Genomic DNA, 18,692 nt, shown 5'->3' with positions numbered 1-18,692 from the left:
CCATCAGATTACCATCTTTTTCTTTCACTGCAACATCATCTTATTGGGAAAATGTATGAAAATGTGGAAGGTGTTAAAGAGGACATCAACATGTTTTTTGCTTCAAAGCCAAGTGATTTCTTTAATCAGGGCATTAACACCCTGCTTGTCAAATGGAAAAGCATCATTGATAAGAATGGAGACTATTTCATTTAATAAATGTTTTGTTTTGATATACAAGTTGTTTGAGTTTTTTTTTATCTAAAAAAAAGCAAAATTAATTTCTTGACGACCTAATATTTTCCAAATCTAATGTTATCAAACCATGCTACTATTTACCATATCTAACATTACTTAACCATGCTACTATTTCCCACATTTAGCATTATCTAACCATGCTCCTATTTACCACATTTAACATTATCTACTATTTAACATATCTGACAATACCTAACCATGTTACTATTTAACACATTTAAGATTATCTAACCATGCTACTATTTAACATATCTGACAATACCTAACCATGTTACTATTTACCACATTTAACATTATCTACTATTTAACATATCTGACAATACCTAACCATGTTACTATTTACCACATTTAAGATTATCTAACCATGCTACTATTTAACATATCTGACAATACCTAACCATGTTACTATTTACCACATTTAAGATTATCTAACCATGCTACTATTTAACATATCTGACAATACCTAACCATGTTACTATTTACCACATTTAAGATTATCTAACCATGCTACTATTTAACATATCTGACAATACCTAACCATGTTACTATTTACCACATTTAAGATTATCTAACCATGCTACTATTTAACATATCTGAAATTACCTAACCACACTACTAACATACCTGACATTATCTAATCATGCTACTATTTAACATACCTAACATCAGATGCTACTATCACATATATTAGTCAAGCTTACTATTCTTAAATATACTTGACATTATCTAATCATGTTAACATCTAATAACCCTGAATTATCTTGCCATGTTTAGCATAATCCAACCACATTACTAATTACATATTTGACAATCTAACCAAATTGCCATCTATTATACATGATATTTTTAGACCTTACTACTAAATACTTGATATTATCTTATGCTAATAGCATTTTTTATCCACTATATGATTTAATATTGTCGACAAGGTCTGATTATATTATCATTTAACATATATAGAACAATTCAGCCAAATATAATCTAACATATATAAAGTTACATATTATATTTGCATATTATTCAAACATGCTAGTTTCTATCTTACATAGCTGACATTATATAACTAAAATAATGTCACATACTTCAAAACATTTCAGTTTTCTACAATTTGTCATACCTGACATAATTCCTGTCCTCGATGTAAAACTTCATAAGTAGCTTGCTGCATGTGTGTAACACTCTCGGTGTGAATCTGGACTAACTGCTCAGCCTCTTCCATATCATGTGAAAGTTCTCCATGCTGAAGCTCTTCTGCCCATAATTCTAGCTGAGAAGAAACCTATGTAGAAGTCAAGTTTTGTAGGATCATAGTGACTCATAATACTGTTTCAGCTAACAATTAATGAATAATAATAGGAATTTACAACTATACAACTTCCTTTTGTTGTGAATCTATGACAACAATTATCACAACAAAACATTTTAGTTTTAAACATACCATAAGTCTTTATAATGAAAAGTTCATAAGTTAAGACATTAGAAAGAATAACAAATCAAAAGAAAAATACTTAATTTTCTTCTACATTACCCAAAACTTTCAAATCAAGCAAAACAGTTGAAATGAGTAACATTTGTTGATTACATGTGTTACAATACATTCTATTAATAATTTATAGAACATTACATGAAGAATTGGTCAATTTTATGTGTGTGTGTGTGTTTTATATAAGTTCACTTTATTAACATTTCACAAGTAATAATTTCATTGAGTGAGCCCAAGAAACTAATTATTAATTACCCTTTTTTTAGTCTTATTATTAGCAGTACTTTAATAAGAATGACTTCAAAACAAACACAAACTGATATTTTAACATTTTTCTACAGTACTACAGTTCAATAAAATATGAGTTAACCCTAAGTGAACAGGGTCAGTTCATTGAACTGAGTCTGTATTTGTAAATTAACATTTACTATAATACCATATTTACTAAGTGTAACTTCATGAAATTTGGGAAGCTTTTTGAAAACAATACAGATATGTCATACTTTAAAAAATTAAAAATTCTAATAAATTATTTCTTTTAAAAATTTGTCTGACTCAGACTCTTAACTAGTCTGATTGCAAAGCAATTTTCATGCTAGGAATAAAAGTACTTTTCCTCTTATAGTTTTCATATTTCATTTGTATATCCTCCAGAACCTCATAAATGAACATTAAGTATTTTTCACTAAAACTTTATATTTTATTTCTTACATTCTCTACCTTAACACCAACTGTAGCAAAATCATCTGTAATTAACAATTAAAAAGTATGAAATAAAATCACAATATTTTTTTTCTAGATTGACTGCAAATTGTGCCAGACAATTACAATAAATTATCCTAACAGCTTCAGGCCTCTAGCTTTTTCAAATGCTTTCATTTAATTTTATTGTTTCATTGCTCTCTGAATAGTGTCTAACTACTAAACTAGGATCACAAAGCAATAAATCACCAAGCAAAAGTTTAGTGCAAGTTAGGGTAAAGCAAAGCATTGAATTACATCACAGTTGAGCAGCTCGCACACATTTCCCATAGAGGAATTTTTTACATTTCTTTTTTCATTTACGTTTTATCTAACCTAACAAGTTTATAATTTTTAGATTATATTTACTTTTATAACAATAAGTAAAAAATGCTAATAAAAAATAATACCTTTAGTAGTTTTATATATAATTGTCTTTCCAAGTTTTTGTACACAACAAAGTCCACAGAAGCACACTAAGCCTTCTTTTTTTTTTTTTAATGTAACTCTGGCGTTGTTTCACAAATGATTTTTTAATTCAAATATGCAGTTTAGAATACAAAATACTGTCAAGCATAGAATACACTAAAAACTAATAAAATTTAACTGTCTTTCTAAGTAAGCTATTGATACATTAAATATTGCATTACCTGGTCGAACTGAACTTGGACCACGGCAAACAAATAAGCTGAGGCCAAATGTTTCAGACCTGTTGTCTGAACAATCTAGCCTCAAAGAAAAATTAGAAAGCATAATCTTCCCTTTCTCTTGATTATAAATAATCCAATTGCAAGTGTCAGAGAGAATTATTGACATTTTTTGAAAGACAAGATGTGATAGGAAAGGAGTAGCATGTGGGTTTCCTTTATTTGTTTATGTCTGAATAAAGCAAGAAGCTTGGATGCTGAAAGTTTACATTTTAGATCAGGAATATCCATAGTATGAGTGTATGTAATTCTTGGGAAACTTAGAAGATCATATAGGAGTAGAAAAAATCTAAAATGGGCTATTCACAACAAAGAAATGTCAAATGATACAAAGAAGCAAAGACTGAAAAGTCATTCAAATATTTCCTTTTGAAATTAAGAAATTAAAACTTGTACAGTATGAAAATTTGAATTATAATTGCATTTTGATGCCATGTTTATTTATATAATATAGTATTCATAAAATTTAATTAAATTTTGAATGTAACTCTATAAAAGGGCATACCATGTATACTTTGGCTCCAACCCATGGCTACAGAATTAACATGACAGAAGCTTATGGCCATAATTTCTATCAAATAATTAAGTTTCATTCAGGAAAATAATACAAACTAACTAACTGCAAAGACTTTACTAATTTAAGTTCACTTAATGTGGTGTTACCAGCTTGAATTTACCAACTGAATATCACTAACCTCCAAAGCATCTCTTTCAAATAATCTCAACTGGAGACACAGGTCTAGTCGAAGTTTACGGGTTGACCAAAGTTCCTGCAGTTCTTCATGACTTCTGTTTAAAGCTTCTAGGGTACCACCAATAGCTGTGAAGGAGCCAGATGCATCTGTCTCTGCTGTCATACCTATGTTCCTAAACATTGAGTGAAAAAGTTAAGAGATACAATACACAAAACTGAATAATACTTCACACATTTATTCCAAAACCCTTAAATTTGGGGATTATTTTATCATCCACTTCAATATTCCAATATCTTAAAATTTTGTAATATTTCATCATATGCCTTACTATATCAAAATATTTAATGTACAACTTCCTTATTGTTTTCATATTCCTTGATATGTACTTATGAAACATAAGAGGAAAAACTCTGAACACATCTGTGTCACTAAATATTTAAAATATTAAGTGAAAATTAACTCAGCATATACCTATATTCCTAGATATTACTAAACAATAGTTAGAGAATAATGTAGTAGCTAAAGAATCATTTGGTAAATCTCTATTCCTAAAAATACATAAAAAAGAAAGCGTTCAAGATAAAAATTACTTTTCAAAATATTAAACAACAAAAGTCAGAGAACATGGAGGATATACCTATGTTTCTAACTGACAAAAAAAATTTTATCAACTTCTAACTTACTTTTATCATAAATATAAAGCTAAAACTTTGCAGGATAAATCAGCAGGTAGCATCTAATTGCAGTGAACCAATTCCAACTTAAAATCCAAATGATCTTGTATCAACTTATATACTAAAAACTTTTTCTACATAACAAAATACCAAAGTTTTAAAAAATTCTCTTTAAAAAAACTGTTTTATAAAAATGCTCAACAAAAGTTTAACACAACCTTTACTTTTAAACAACTCATTTCCACTAATACTTCACCAAATTCTAACAAATCATTTCTTAATTTCATAAACAACAATTCCATCCTTAAGTCCAAATAAAAGTTATTAAAATTCGACAAGAGATCCTTTTCCTTTGTTAACAGACTGACATTTACATCCCTCAATAATCTATCTTCTCTTTAACCTATAATTTAATCGTTACATTTATAGTACTTTACTCAAAATCTTCTAGAAAAATAAATTACTTTATGGTGCGAATTTCAGACCCCTAACAACCAACCTAAGTTCTTCTAGTAATGCTTCTCCTTCATTTATGGTTCTACTCTGAGATCCCTCAAAACATACCTAAGTTTTTTGGTAAGCCAACTGAATCTTTACTTAAGGTTCAATTCTTAAATCCCTAATAACCAACCTAAGTTCTTCTAGTAATGCTTCTCCTTCACTTATAGTTCGAATGGCTGCTTCACCTGTAGAATCTCTCTGTTGATCAAACTGCTGAAGCAAGTCTTCAGATCCTTCTACTGTCTCAGCAACTTTTTCACTTTGAAGTTCCTCTCGTAGTTCTTCAAACCAACTATTCAGCTAAGTTTTAAAAACATGAAAACTTTTCTCTTTTTTTTGCAAATTATCTTTTTCATGGCATGGTGGAATACGTATCTTTTCAAATTTCTAAAAATGCATCTGTACGTAGTTTGACAGCAAACAGCTTTTTTTCTCATTTAACGAAAGAATAGTGTTAACATTCATAGGTAAATAAGCTACATTAGACATACAATATCACTATGATAGCTAGGAACAATAGAAATTTCTGATAAATACAGTTAATAAAACAAGAAAAATTTCTTGCTTGAAAGTGAGTAAGAACAATAATCCTATGAACAAGATATGAAAAATACTCATTTCGGTGTGGATATAATTTAACAGACTTAGAAAAAAATTAAGTGTTAAAAATTATTAAAAATAAAAAGATTATATTAAGGTAAAAATTTGGTCAAAATCAAAGAAGAAAATTCAATATAATACTAGGCAGCATAACTTGTAAGATCTTTAAACTGCATCACATGCAACAAGAAAAGCATGTGTGACAATGTCATATGTTTAAAAAGTTTTAAATATGATTTGAGCATTCAGTTATTTTAATTTACATTTTTTACCGTATATTTGTTTTTCATAACCAGTTGTCCTAGAACTAAATCTCAAAACAATACTAAAGTGAATTAATACCAAAATTTGATGTTTTCCTTATCTATTTATTCTGAGGGGAAAAAATATCCCCTCTGTGTACACATGTAATATATTAGATTACATATATTGAAATGTTTTGTTTTTCTACTTTGTATAGGACCTGGCCAAGGTTTAATAATGAACTCGTATATCATCATTAATGAAAACAGTGATTCCAAAGCAAAATACTGCACATACAAAAAACCCAAGTTTTCTCCCTACCAATTAAATAATAAGATATTTTTTGTAACATAATACAAATCTTGAATTGCTAAAATATTTTAATTTGTTTGTACTATAATTTAAGTTTTTATTATGTTCACCTCTGTGCTCCATTAATACATTTTTAATGCTTTCAAATAGATCCTATGATATCCAATGAATTTCTCTAGATTATAATATTCAAATGAAACTTAAAATTTAAAAATTTACTTAAACTGCTTATCATGAATAAATTAAAAAGAAACAATCTTCAACATAAGAAGCTTACAATCCTTAAGGTTCAACTAACATACAAGAACCAAGAATCTTACCTCCGTGTCGTGTGTATAGAACATTACAGCCAGTTGAAGAAGTCGGTGCCGTTGCTCTACCCGAGAGGCAAAACTGGCAATGTGAGCCTCCAATTCCTGAGCAACACCATAGATTTCATCAGCATTACACTCTCCAGTCTGGGCAAGTTCTTCAGCTGCTACAAGCAGCTTTTCAGCATTGGTGTAGGTGTTCTACATAAAACAAAATAGAAGCATTCATCTGCTGTTCAAGGTGCACCATCATATTACACAGCATATGTACATACTTATACAATAGCATTTACTGTTAAGATCTAGCAGAAAACTACATGATTAACTAGAGGGTAACTTGTTCAGTCATACAAGATGTACATCACTTTTATACCCATCAGCAATATATAAAACTAAAACACAAATGAGGAGACAGGTAAGTATAGCAAGTTCTTCATTGTTTTATGCATATAAGCCATATATAATAAAAATAAATAACTCAGCATGACAGACTGAATAATTTCAAACTCTATAAAAAAACCAGAAATAAAAAAGGATGCAATTCATTTCAAATTCATCACGTTCACAAATTTTGACTTTCAAACCTTATGACAATTTTATACTTAAATTATGCCCAAAAAAATTAAAAGCTAAACATAGATATATATATTACACACATAAACTAGTATGTAGTTCATGTGTACTTAAAAGTATAATTGTTCTTTAAGTTAAAAAAAAGTACAAAACTACATGTTTCTTATTATATAGGCACAAACAATTAAAAACCCTAGTTACAAAAGTAACACACAATACACAAACAGGTTTATGTCCAACAACTGAGTATTCTTCATTTACACGCAAAATATTTATAAACACTATATATACCCATTTTGCAAGTGAAAGTGTACAGACAAGTAAAAGAAGGCAGAAAAACTATTTAATACTAACTTTTAGGTTAACATCTAATACACATGTATAAAATTTTAATCTCTCTGTCTTGTCAGTATAATACATAAGAATAAAAGCTTAATGTTCATGTTTTGTGCCTAACATGAAAAACACATCTACAAATGTTATGTTGTAAAAAAATTACTACTATCTAACAAAGAAATAATGTCAAAGTACTCACAAAGGCCATTCTATAATACCCGTCTTATATTTCTAAAAGTTTCATAACGGCATTCCCTGACAGCTCAGGTAATTAACATACAGTACTAAGTGAACTAATATTCAAAAATGCAGATGTACACTTCTTCAAGGCGAGCTCACGAAGCAAAAATTTCACACACATATTGTACAATAAAGAACCACATAATTTCATGCCTCTGTATACAATAATTTGTCCTTCACAGGTCGTGAACCAAGAAATCCTCCCAGACATGTCCACAGTCAGGCAACAAACAAGTTCCAACAGAGAAAAGTTGGAAAACAAGTTTTTGCAGTCCAGCTGCAAGCTCCCCAATATCTGTACTTGTCTTTACACAGTTGATATCTGCAGTTTCACCTCACGAATCACACTATATTATACCAATTTATGCAATATTTCACTGTCTGTCTACCTTATAAGAAATATGCACCTAGGAATCAACTGATCTGGCAAATTGTACAGAATAAGCAAGTTTATGACCCTGAGAGTGGATCAAGTTCATCCAAATCTAACATATATAAATCAAATAATTGAATAATAAAGAAACCTCAAATAAAGTCCACCAAATAATACTCAAACTGAAGTGACACACACAGATAATAATAAACATCTATGTAAAACTTCATGCATATTAAACTGAAATGAACAATAAGGAAACATACTGATAATAAAAAATATATAAAAACAAACGGCAGATCAGATTAAGGTAGCACATATCCTTTAAATGTCAAAAAATATCAAAATTTATTTTGTTGCATATTTTGAATACTTAAACCCTTTACGTTTATATGTCCAGTGCGAAAAAAAAAAGTCTTAGCTAAACTAAAAACCCTTAAAAAAGTATAAAAATAAAAAGTTTTCCATTTAAATACTTTTATTTACATTCCATTTCTATGGCAATGTGATCCAGAATTGTTGGTTTTCTCTTTGTTTTGATGCACTTTTAGTCAATTTGTCTGTAATTCCCCCCCTGCTTATCAAAATGCTATGTTCTTGCTACACCCTTTGAAGTAATGGACAAATCATGAAGGTCAAACTCTATGTATTGAACAGAGAAAGTGCTTTTACTCATTCCTGTAGTCTAACTTGCCATCAAAAGTGTATATTCCCATGGTAAATCCTAAATATTTGAGGATGGACAGAAAGCATGGTCCTCACAAATCAAAGAGGATGTTTCGTGGTAACAGATTCACCAGAAACAAACAATTGAGTGAATAGAAGACTGGTAAGCTTTGTAACAGTACAAGTGAACCACTTGAGTTGCCACAAGTACTCATAGTGCCGGTAACAGTTCTGCAACTTCAATCTCTGACACGATTCCATGGTGCAAAGTGTTCTAAGAGAAAATGTAGACATTTGTATGCTTCTGAAGGGACCCCACCAAAGAAAATAAAAGATTTCACAAGATTGTATCCAAAGTGGTAATATGTTTGTTGATATGGACATTCTGTCAGAAGTAACAAGTGAATTCTGCCACTGTTTGTGTGGGGAAAAGTTCAGCTTAGAAATTACCAATAGAAGTGGACTTACTGCTTCTCTAAATCTTGTGTGACAGGAATGAACTATCATGAGAAAGTTTGGCATACAAGTATAAAATGGTAAAGAACTCAATTGCTACTAACAAGCAATTTATGTATGCTATATCATGCATTAGGAAGGGTAGGACTGCCGGAGAATGTTTTGTGGTGTTATGAACATGAACCCACCAAGTATGCAGATGTCTTGAGACAAGAGTTTCACATCTGTTTTGAATCCCACTGAAATAGATGCCAGTGAAAGGATGAAAAAAAGCTGCTGAAGATTTGCAAAAATATGGCAAAGTTACAGAAACATCTGTCACATGTGATGGTACCTGGCAGAAATGTGACTACTCTTCCTTACATGGTGTTGTCACTATTCTTTCAAGTGGGATAGTCATGGACTATGAACTGCTGAGTAGGTACTGTTATTCCTACTCTTCAAACAAAAGTAGGATAGCAAAGGAGAAAGAGGAACATCATAGAGTTTGCTTAGCAAACTATGATGGTTCTATGCCTTCAATGAAACCAGTAGGTATGATGAGGATATTTCAAAGATCTGAGAAGGAAAGAGGCCTCAGATACACAACATGCATCGGCAATGGCAACAGTAAATCCTTCCATACAGTGAAGGAGTCAAAACCATATGGAGACAGAATTGTAGAGAAAAAAAGTGTGTGTAGGACATGTTCAAAAAAGGCTAAGAACAGCTTTAAGAAGTCTGAAAAAATATATGAAAGGTATGAAAGCAATGGAAGGGAATTAGAGGTGCTGATAGAATCACTGATAAGGTTATTGATACTCTTCAGAACTGGTATGGGGAGCTATACACTCAAACAAAGGCTATCTGGAAGGAATGCAAAATGCAATTTGGGCAACTTGGTACCTCAAAATGTCAACTGACATCAAACTTCATCATCACTTGTGCCCTACTGGTGAAGATTCTTGGTGTGTATTCCAAAAAGCTAAGGCCACTAGCTCAGATATTCACACAAGCATTCTGTGCCAGAGAGTGTAATGAAAGCCATCAAGCCCATGTATGAAAGGTTATCTAGTGATGAGCTCCTGACAAAATGCTTAGGTTGCATCACTCAAAATGCTAATGTGTTCCTAAACTGTGTGATATGGAATCGCTGTCCCAAGAACACCTTTGTCAGTGCAAAATGTATAAGATGGGCTGCTGATGATGCTGTCAGTACTTTCAATGATGGGATGCAGTTAGGGAAGAAGGTACTCAAGTTGCTTAACATCAGTAATAGAAGTTTCACCAACAAATTCTTTACTAATGCAGACAAAAAGAGGTTATTTGAAGCACAAAACAAGGCCTCCATGAAAGGAGTAAAACAGCAACAGATAAGAAGAAACATCAAAAATAAAGTTGAGGAGTCCAAGAAAGACAAGGAGGGTGAAACTTATGCTTTAGGAGTTTATTAATACCCAGAAACATATTAAGGGTATAAGTTTCACAACTTGCAGGAGGTGATATACCTTTTCAACTAGACAAAGACCCTTAAAGAAAAAATGTAAAAAAAATGAGTTGAGGAGTCCAAGAAAGACAAGGGGGGTATAACTTATGCTCTAGAAGTTTATTAATACCCAGAAATATTAAGGTTACAAGTTTTCCAATTTTCAAGATGAAATACATCTTTTTCAATTAGACAAAGACCCTTAAAGTGACAATTTTGTGCCTAAATTTGCAAACACATTTTTTTTTTACAACATCTGAAAATTGACATCCTCATAGTGATTTTTAATTCATAACTTCAGATCTGTTGATGCTATAGACTTCACAATTGGCATAAATATGTATTATTAGTGTATCTATAGGGCATACTTAGGTAAAGTTGATAAGAGGTTTGGTTTTTATTAAATGACCATTAATAAGTCATTGTAGCATATGTCATACTTAGGGCATTCTCATTAGTGCCATAACTTGACCGTTAATTAATTTTAAAAGTTTTCCTTACTTCAGACTAACTTTACATCCTATCAAAGTCTGGACCCATTTTCAAGAGCATTCAGTAATGTTTGTAGAAATTATCAGGATCATAAGACATTTCTTTTGTACTTCTTTATTTTTATAATATGCTAATTAGCCACTGTGATAATGTTACATAACATGTGCCAGAATATGTCTTTGTACCTATTTCAATATATTTTCATACAAAGAGCATAGTATGAAGATGTTATTTCTGACAAAAAGGCTAAAACGTAGATAACACTATGTAATGGGTATATGCTACCTTAATCACATATGACAGCAGTTTGCAACATGAGCAGAACTAGACCATAGACTCCTGTCTTTAGTCTTCTTGGTCACTATCATAGTAATCCCAAACCAATTCTTTATACTGTTCTCCCACTGAATCTTCTGTCTTAAAGGGTTTTGTCATCTTGTCTTCAAATATACATGTCATCTCATCTTCCTGGTCTTGATGTAAACAAGGAGGTTATACTGTACTTCCAAAATCAAACACTTAGCATTGTGGTCTCTGCAGAAAGATGTACACAGCCAATAACAGAACCATATCCTAAACGCTTTCATTCTTTAACAGTACAAGTTCTTCAGTGTTAACAACATATGTACCCATACGTCACAACTGGCTAGCTCAGACCACTGATAAAGTCTAAGCTGGGGCACTTCTCCATAGCCATGCCCAAGTCTTTAAATATGTTCATTTGCCACTCAAATTAAAGTGGATTTTGACAACCTGTCATGCAAGTATAATAATCAAACTCATATGGACTTAGACAAAAAAAGTCCAATATTGAAGAAGTGTGGATGTCACACTGTACACTTTGTAAGTGTTAACACGTTTATATAAATAAAAATATTCTAAAAATTCAACTGTATGCAATTTTTTATGAATTGCATAAAAGCACTTGCATTTCTGTTTTTTAACATTCCACAAACATAAAGAAACTAAAATGAAGTATTTTGGTGATTTAACTATCAGATACACATTATGTTAGTGAAATGGCAAAATTTTGTGATTATACTTTCTGTTTGCCTAAAGACCATACTTAAGCAGTATGCCATATGTACTACAAAAACAAACTACTGAAGCTGTTTCTTTAAATGATAATGTATCAATTTTAATATTTTAGTTTTTATAATTTAGAATAAAATTAGATAACCTGCAGTATATTTAAGTTAATTACAAAACTGCTAAAAAAAAGGATGCAAATTGCTGAGATGTACCACTGAGTTAAAAACATAATAGAAATTATATTTTGTTTTAATCCTGTTTTTGGCTTTTTTTAATTCTTAACTGTAATACAGAACCATCAAGAAAGATACAATACTCAATTTTTGTACACCTTAATTAATTATGCTTTAAAAACTAAAGAAACTACTATAACAATGAGTGTGCTATCCTACCTTGAAAATAGATTTTATGTTAATTGTGATTTTAAATGTTACCCAGAAGACACAAGAAAAAACAATTATTTCCAATATAATCTGTTATAATTAATTCAAGACAAAACAATAACATTCTCACTCACCAAATTATAATTAAAAATGTGAAGCAGCACCTCCAATCATATCAATGCTAAGATTGTAAAATACATTGCTTTTTAGCCCCTATTCAACAAATATTTTGATAGAAGATCAATAACATTAATGTTCATTATCTTTACTAAATGAAAAATGTGTATATCTACATGAAATGTGCCAAGCTTTTAGTAAAATGTACAAGTCTGTTGTACACAAAAAAAATCAGATGTTACAAAAGTATTTGCTCTCAAGATATGTCCGTAAATGGATGACATCAGTCTAACTCACTCTGACAAGTTGGGATTCATTTGAAGAATGAAAACACTTTTTTCACTGTACAGTTTGTATATTGTATTTGCATAACCTCTAGAACATCCAAAATGCATATTTACAATTTTACTGTATACTGAACTTGGTATTTACTCTACCACAAACTGTCGGTAAATAAGCAAGTAGGATAAAATGAATAGTTGATAACTGACATCAAATACATATCACATTGAATGGCATTCTGTGAAAAGGTAATGGCATGTGCACTTTTACCCCCATTCATGACAATGGAGTAAAGACTAAACATGATATGACTATAATGCTACACTTATCACCTCAATAACACAGAAAAAGTGGTCTACAAATGCTTAAAGAAGAGCTAAAAAAGTTACTAGTCAATACACAGCATGGACAGTAATGGATAATATTCATTAAATGTACCCTATAAATTATGACTAAAGTTATGCATCAACTAGTTATTTAACATTGTGCAAAAAATGTAGTAATAATAATGTATCTCAAAGTTTCTGAACATGTTTACATCATATATGCAGCTGCTATCATTGAATGCAATACTAATTTAAAATGTGTTGTATGTAATGTTTTTGTTTGGATGTATTATGACTTGTATATGTAATGTTGGTGGCAAACAATATACCAGTCACTCAGTGTGGTCTTCTTAAAACATATGGCATTGATAAATTCAACCTAAAGGTGACAAGAGTATGTTTAAAAAGCAATCAATGTATCAACATTTTCAGATAGTAAAACCATTTAAACACTAAGATAGAGTAAGCATTTGGGCTTTTTAATTCAAGTTGAGTTCTTTCACCACGTTATAAACAATTTGACCAGTTGATGTCTGAGAAACACAGAATAAATAAACTTCTGACACAATAACAGATACAGTGGCATGAGAAACTGCTAAAAACACTCAATTAGAGTGACCAGACATCTTGGTTTTGCTGGGACAGTCTCTTTTTTTTTTGGAAGTTTGTCCCAGTGTCCTGAGAAAAGTTCTCAGGATACACAAAACTTCACTGTTTTATGATAAAGACATCAAACTATCAGTCACATTGAATCATGAACGTAATAGGCCTACTTGACTTGCTTAATGTTGTGACACATATTCTCCCACTGCAAACACTCTCAGAAAATTTCATTTGTGCATGGTGAGAAACGTGGAGATGGTTAAGGCAGTGTTCATCGTCAAAACACACTTTACACAGTCGTGTAGCAAATTTTATGACTATTTAATGAAAATAGACAGAACTTTAATCTTCCATTCATTCTTCACAAAACTGTCTAGAAAGTTTTAAAGTAATGCTAAAACCTAAAAGTCGTACATTTGACAATGTTATACATTCTTAAATAAATCCAAGTGTGAAATAGCTTATTTTAAGACGAATTGAATAAAGTGTAAAATTAAGGATTCCTTGGATGTATAATTTCACTATTTTTACTCATTTGTTTTGTGTCTATCACCAAAAAAGTAATTGAAATTACTGCCAATGTTAATATATTTGGAAATATGGAACAGTTCAATAAATTTCAAGTAAATTAAATGAAAGTTACATTATTTCAAACTTGCAATAACCATTTGGAAATTAGGGGAAAGTGATGGACTGTCCCAGTTTTTCGGTTTGGAAATCTGGTCACCCTACAGGTGATGCATTACTCATACACACATTTTCTTTAAAAAATGTAGTTATATGTGTTTCTATAAAAATATAATCTATTTAACAGCTTCTGACAGCATTTATTTCTATTCTTATGACTGTTTCATCATTCTTTTTTATATTAATAAAACCTGTGTCCCTTGATTACACAAGCACAAACAAAGTTCCTGCCAGAAGTTAACCAGTGTATGCTATCACATTTGCACAAAAAAATGCACAGATATAAACAGGATAACTTAAAAATCCATTGACATATCTATATGAAAATAATTGTTAGTCACATGGAGTGAAGTGTTGTGGGCCTACCATATGACAGCAACACTGAAGTAATTCAAGTTAATCTTCAAGGTTATGACACTAAGAAATTTTAATAAAATACATCATAGGCCCAACATGATAATGGCAAAAGCGTAGACAAGAACAAATGAAACATTTTAAACCAAAAATTAACAAAACTGTTCAAGAACAATGGTTATAGACATAAATGCAAGACTTCCATGCATATGTAGTTGTGGCACAAAAGTTCAAAATGCAACCATAGCAAAAACTGTTACATAAGACTTGGTGTAACATCAAAATTTTGAATGAGCAGGTAATTAAACATTTGAAGGGTCCAAAAAGATCAAAGTATTAAGTTGAAAGCCTCCTTATATATATAGCACAGAAGTATTGTGATGCAGCTATTCCCAACTCATCTAGATAATGCCACATAACCTTGATGTTGACAAAGTATCCCAATGATACCATCACAGGGTAGACCCACATTGTAATGCAGCTGTTCCCAACTCATCTAAATAATGTCACATAACCTTGATGTTGACATAAACATTCCCAATTCTACCATCACAGGGTAGACCCACATTGTAATGCAGCTGTTCCCAACTCATCTAAATAATGTCACATAACCTTGATGTTGACATAAACATTCCCAATTATACCATCACAGGATAGACCCACAACACTTCATTCCATATCGCTAATAATTATTTTTCTATAATTTTCCATTTATGCATTATTTACCTAAAACACAGAAAATAAAAATTTAATATTGCCTTAGCAATTGAATCTACAAGTTATTTCATTGGACCGAAAGATTAAGTAAAAATTAGCCTTTAAAAAAAAGGGGTGGAAGGAAGAAATCATAATTGAAATATAATTTATATTTATCTTAGTTTAGTGTACTCTCTGATGTAAGCTATGACTGACTTTTCACTGAATCTTCTTTAGTTTTGCTCTGTATACTTTGTTATAATTTTACTTACGTTATTATTAATTTTCTACTAAAATTTAGTTTAGTCCTGCTTCTATATCAATTGTATTAATGAACATCTTATCCTATTATACTTTCTTATTGCATAACAAAAAATTATTATAAAATAAAATATTTTGTTCTAGTATTATTGGTCATGAGGTTTTGCTTATGTTCCTTGTTTTTTTCTTTGGAATAAATTATGGTGTTATTATATAAAATTTGTTACAACACTACTGTTTCTGAAAGCATAAACCAATTGTACAGTATTACCTTTGAAAATACAAAGGTAAAAAAGATCTGTGTAGAAGAACACACCATTCTGTTATGAGGATATACTATTTATGAACGGTTCATCACTCGAAAAAAGATACAAATGACGTGAACTCAATTAAATGGAAGAAAATGGCTAAGCTTGGTAGCTTTTAACTCTTCGCGAAATAAAGCAGTAGCAGCACTGAGGAATTGTATGTCGAATACAGAAACAGAAAACACAATCATCATATACAAGCAACGGTGCCAGGCCGGAAATATCGGGTTCAAAATGTAATACTATAAATGCTGATGTGTGTCGTCCCCTTCCACTGTTTTCAACTGTAGTACACGAACCGTTCGTCCAATACGAGAGTACCCGTGTCACGCGAGCAATACATTTAGCGTCAGCTTCGTGTAATTTCTTACCGACCTCCTCGTTTAGTTTTCAAACATCGGAACGTTCGTCCTATTGCATATTTTTGAAGAGTCCCCTTGAGTACTTCTAGCACATTTCATCGAAATTCGTTTGGTCAGTTCCTCAAAACAGCTTATGACACAAAACAGATAGAGAACGATTTATATATATAATCATTACTGGGTGAGGCAAAGTTAGAATACAAGAAAATATTACAATACAACCGGAACCAATACAGTTTGTTTCAAAGCAATGCTAGAGATCAATTATGTTATAAGTAACTTCTGCCCCACACTGTGTATATACCTAACTTAATATTTTAGTTGAACTGACCCATATAAACCATGCTATTATTTATCATTTTAAGCTATTATTAGTTCAAAGACAATATAACTACATATCCAGAAATTCTCCGTGAATTGCTACCACGTTGATTTAATTCATCTGTACATAAATGTAATGTTTTAACGTGCTCCATGAAATGTTTATTAAACAGATGTTCACACAAACTCGTTATATTCTGAAATACATCAAAATGTTCTCCAAAGGTGTAATATACACAAATATATAAACATTTAATGCGCCACATTGTATTATAAAATGGCGTAAACTGCTCAAATGTAAATATATCATACATATATATATATATATATATATATATATATATATCAGTGTAATGCATAACGCATACAACTCCTTCGAAACGCCATCAAGTTAATTAATGTGTTAAGAGATGTTGAAAAGAAGAAAAATTACAGGCACACAGTAATAAATGTATAATATTGTGGTTTATAATATCAAGTACAGGGTAATACTTGTACACTAGCGCACTTTATGTTCTAGAGATAATGTATACACCTACAAATTAGTTTCTCTAGTCAGAGAAAATGTAAACATATACACAAAGTTTACAAAAAAAGTTAGGCTTTCACTTAAGTGTAAACTGCATCTCATGATCTTTTTTTTTTTTTAGTACAAAGCTACACAATGTTCACCGCATGGAATAAAATCCAGAATTTTTGCGTTGTAAGCTCGTACAACTTACGGCTGACACTGCGGAGAACATGTCTCACGTTGTATCATATTATAAACTTTAATGTGCCACGTTGCACTCTCAAATGTAAACTATCTTACAATATGCCACGTTGTGCTCCCAATTTTAAGCTACAATGCGCCACGCTGTATACCCTAGTATGTGTAAACTACACCAATAATTTGTCACTAGGACTACGTATAACGGAGACAGGAATATGTTTTAGTAGTCATCTTCAGATACGACAGCTGTATTTTTTCTAAGGCGAATACGTTGCCTTCAGATTTGATGGATACAGTTAATTTAGTGGGGTTAAAAGGATGTCTTGATTAATATATGAATGGTCACTAGAGGTAGGTAGCTACCCTTAATATGCAAGTTAAAGTTATTCAGTATAGCCGGGACTGGAAAGCTGGGTTTGTCTCAGCTATCCCATGCTATACTTGAATAACGTGATAATATGAACTACTTAAAGTAAGTCTTGTAGTCCTTTTAATATCTTTTTTTTTAATAAGACATTTTCAGAAAAGGGTGGAGGTTGGGAGTAACATGTAGTAGAATTATTAGGGTGGTAGTTATTCAACTTTAAGGATTTCTTGGAACTTTTAAGGGTGGAGGATGATAGGCATTGTTTAGTAGAAATATATATTTTTGGTTGGCTTAATTTTATCTTATTTCTACTTTTAACTTTATTACATTTTTAAGGGTAACTGCCTTCTCACAACTGGCTGCAGACAGTGAAAGGCAGTAAGAGTTGAGACGTTGTGGGTATAAGCACTCAACTCTGTACCCTTAATGAATTTTCCACGACTCTGACTGGTTTCTCATTTGTTTTTTGTTTTTTTATTTTGTCCGATAGATGGGATATCTCTAACGCTTTTGGGTGCTATTACCACAGGCAATCTCCGTTATGACTTATGGATAACAACCGGAAAGTGCGAAATTTTTCTTTTTAAATAGAGTTTTGAATTTATATTAAGTTCATTATTGTTTTATAGTGCTGATGTTGATCGACAATTAATGTAATTGATATAATAGTTTTGAAGCTATCCCTTATATTATATATATATATATATATATATATATATATGTTATACGCTCTAGTACGAGTAAACTAAATAAATAACGTGCCACTTTGTGTAAGT

At 31.1% G+C, this 18,692-nt stretch overlaps 1 protein-coding gene across 2 annotated transcripts in view; it reads right to left on the bottom strand.

Annotated features, from left to right (window-relative positions):
• LOC106461433 (triple functional domain protein-like) overlaps window positions 1-18,692 on the bottom strand; it is a 202,341-nt gene that overhangs the window by 99,395 nt on the left and 84,254 nt on the right. For both annotated transcript variants that reach the window (XM_022388406.1, XM_022388407.1), the window contains exons 15-18: window positions 6,514-6,705; window positions 5,169-5,338; window positions 3,864-4,035; window positions 1,355-1,516 (exon numbers count right to left, since the gene is read on the bottom strand). In XM_022388406.1, coding sequence (XP_022244114.1) covers window positions 1,355-1,516; window positions 3,864-4,035; window positions 5,169-5,338; window positions 6,514-6,705 — 696 coding nt within the window. The remainder of the gene's footprint in view (window positions 1-1,354; window positions 1,517-3,863; window positions 4,036-5,168; window positions 5,339-6,513; window positions 6,706-18,692) is intronic.

Source organism: Limulus polyphemus, unplaced genomic scaffold, assembly GCF_000517525.1.
Source record: "Limulus polyphemus unplaced genomic scaffold, Limulus_polyphemus-2.1.2 Scaffold958, whole genome shotgun sequence".
In the NCBI taxonomy this organism is placed as follows: Eukaryota; Metazoa; Arthropoda; class Merostomata; order Xiphosura; family Limulidae; genus Limulus; species Limulus polyphemus.
Note: the sequence above shows the minus strand (reverse complement) of the source record. Positions and strands in the feature narration are given on the sequence as shown.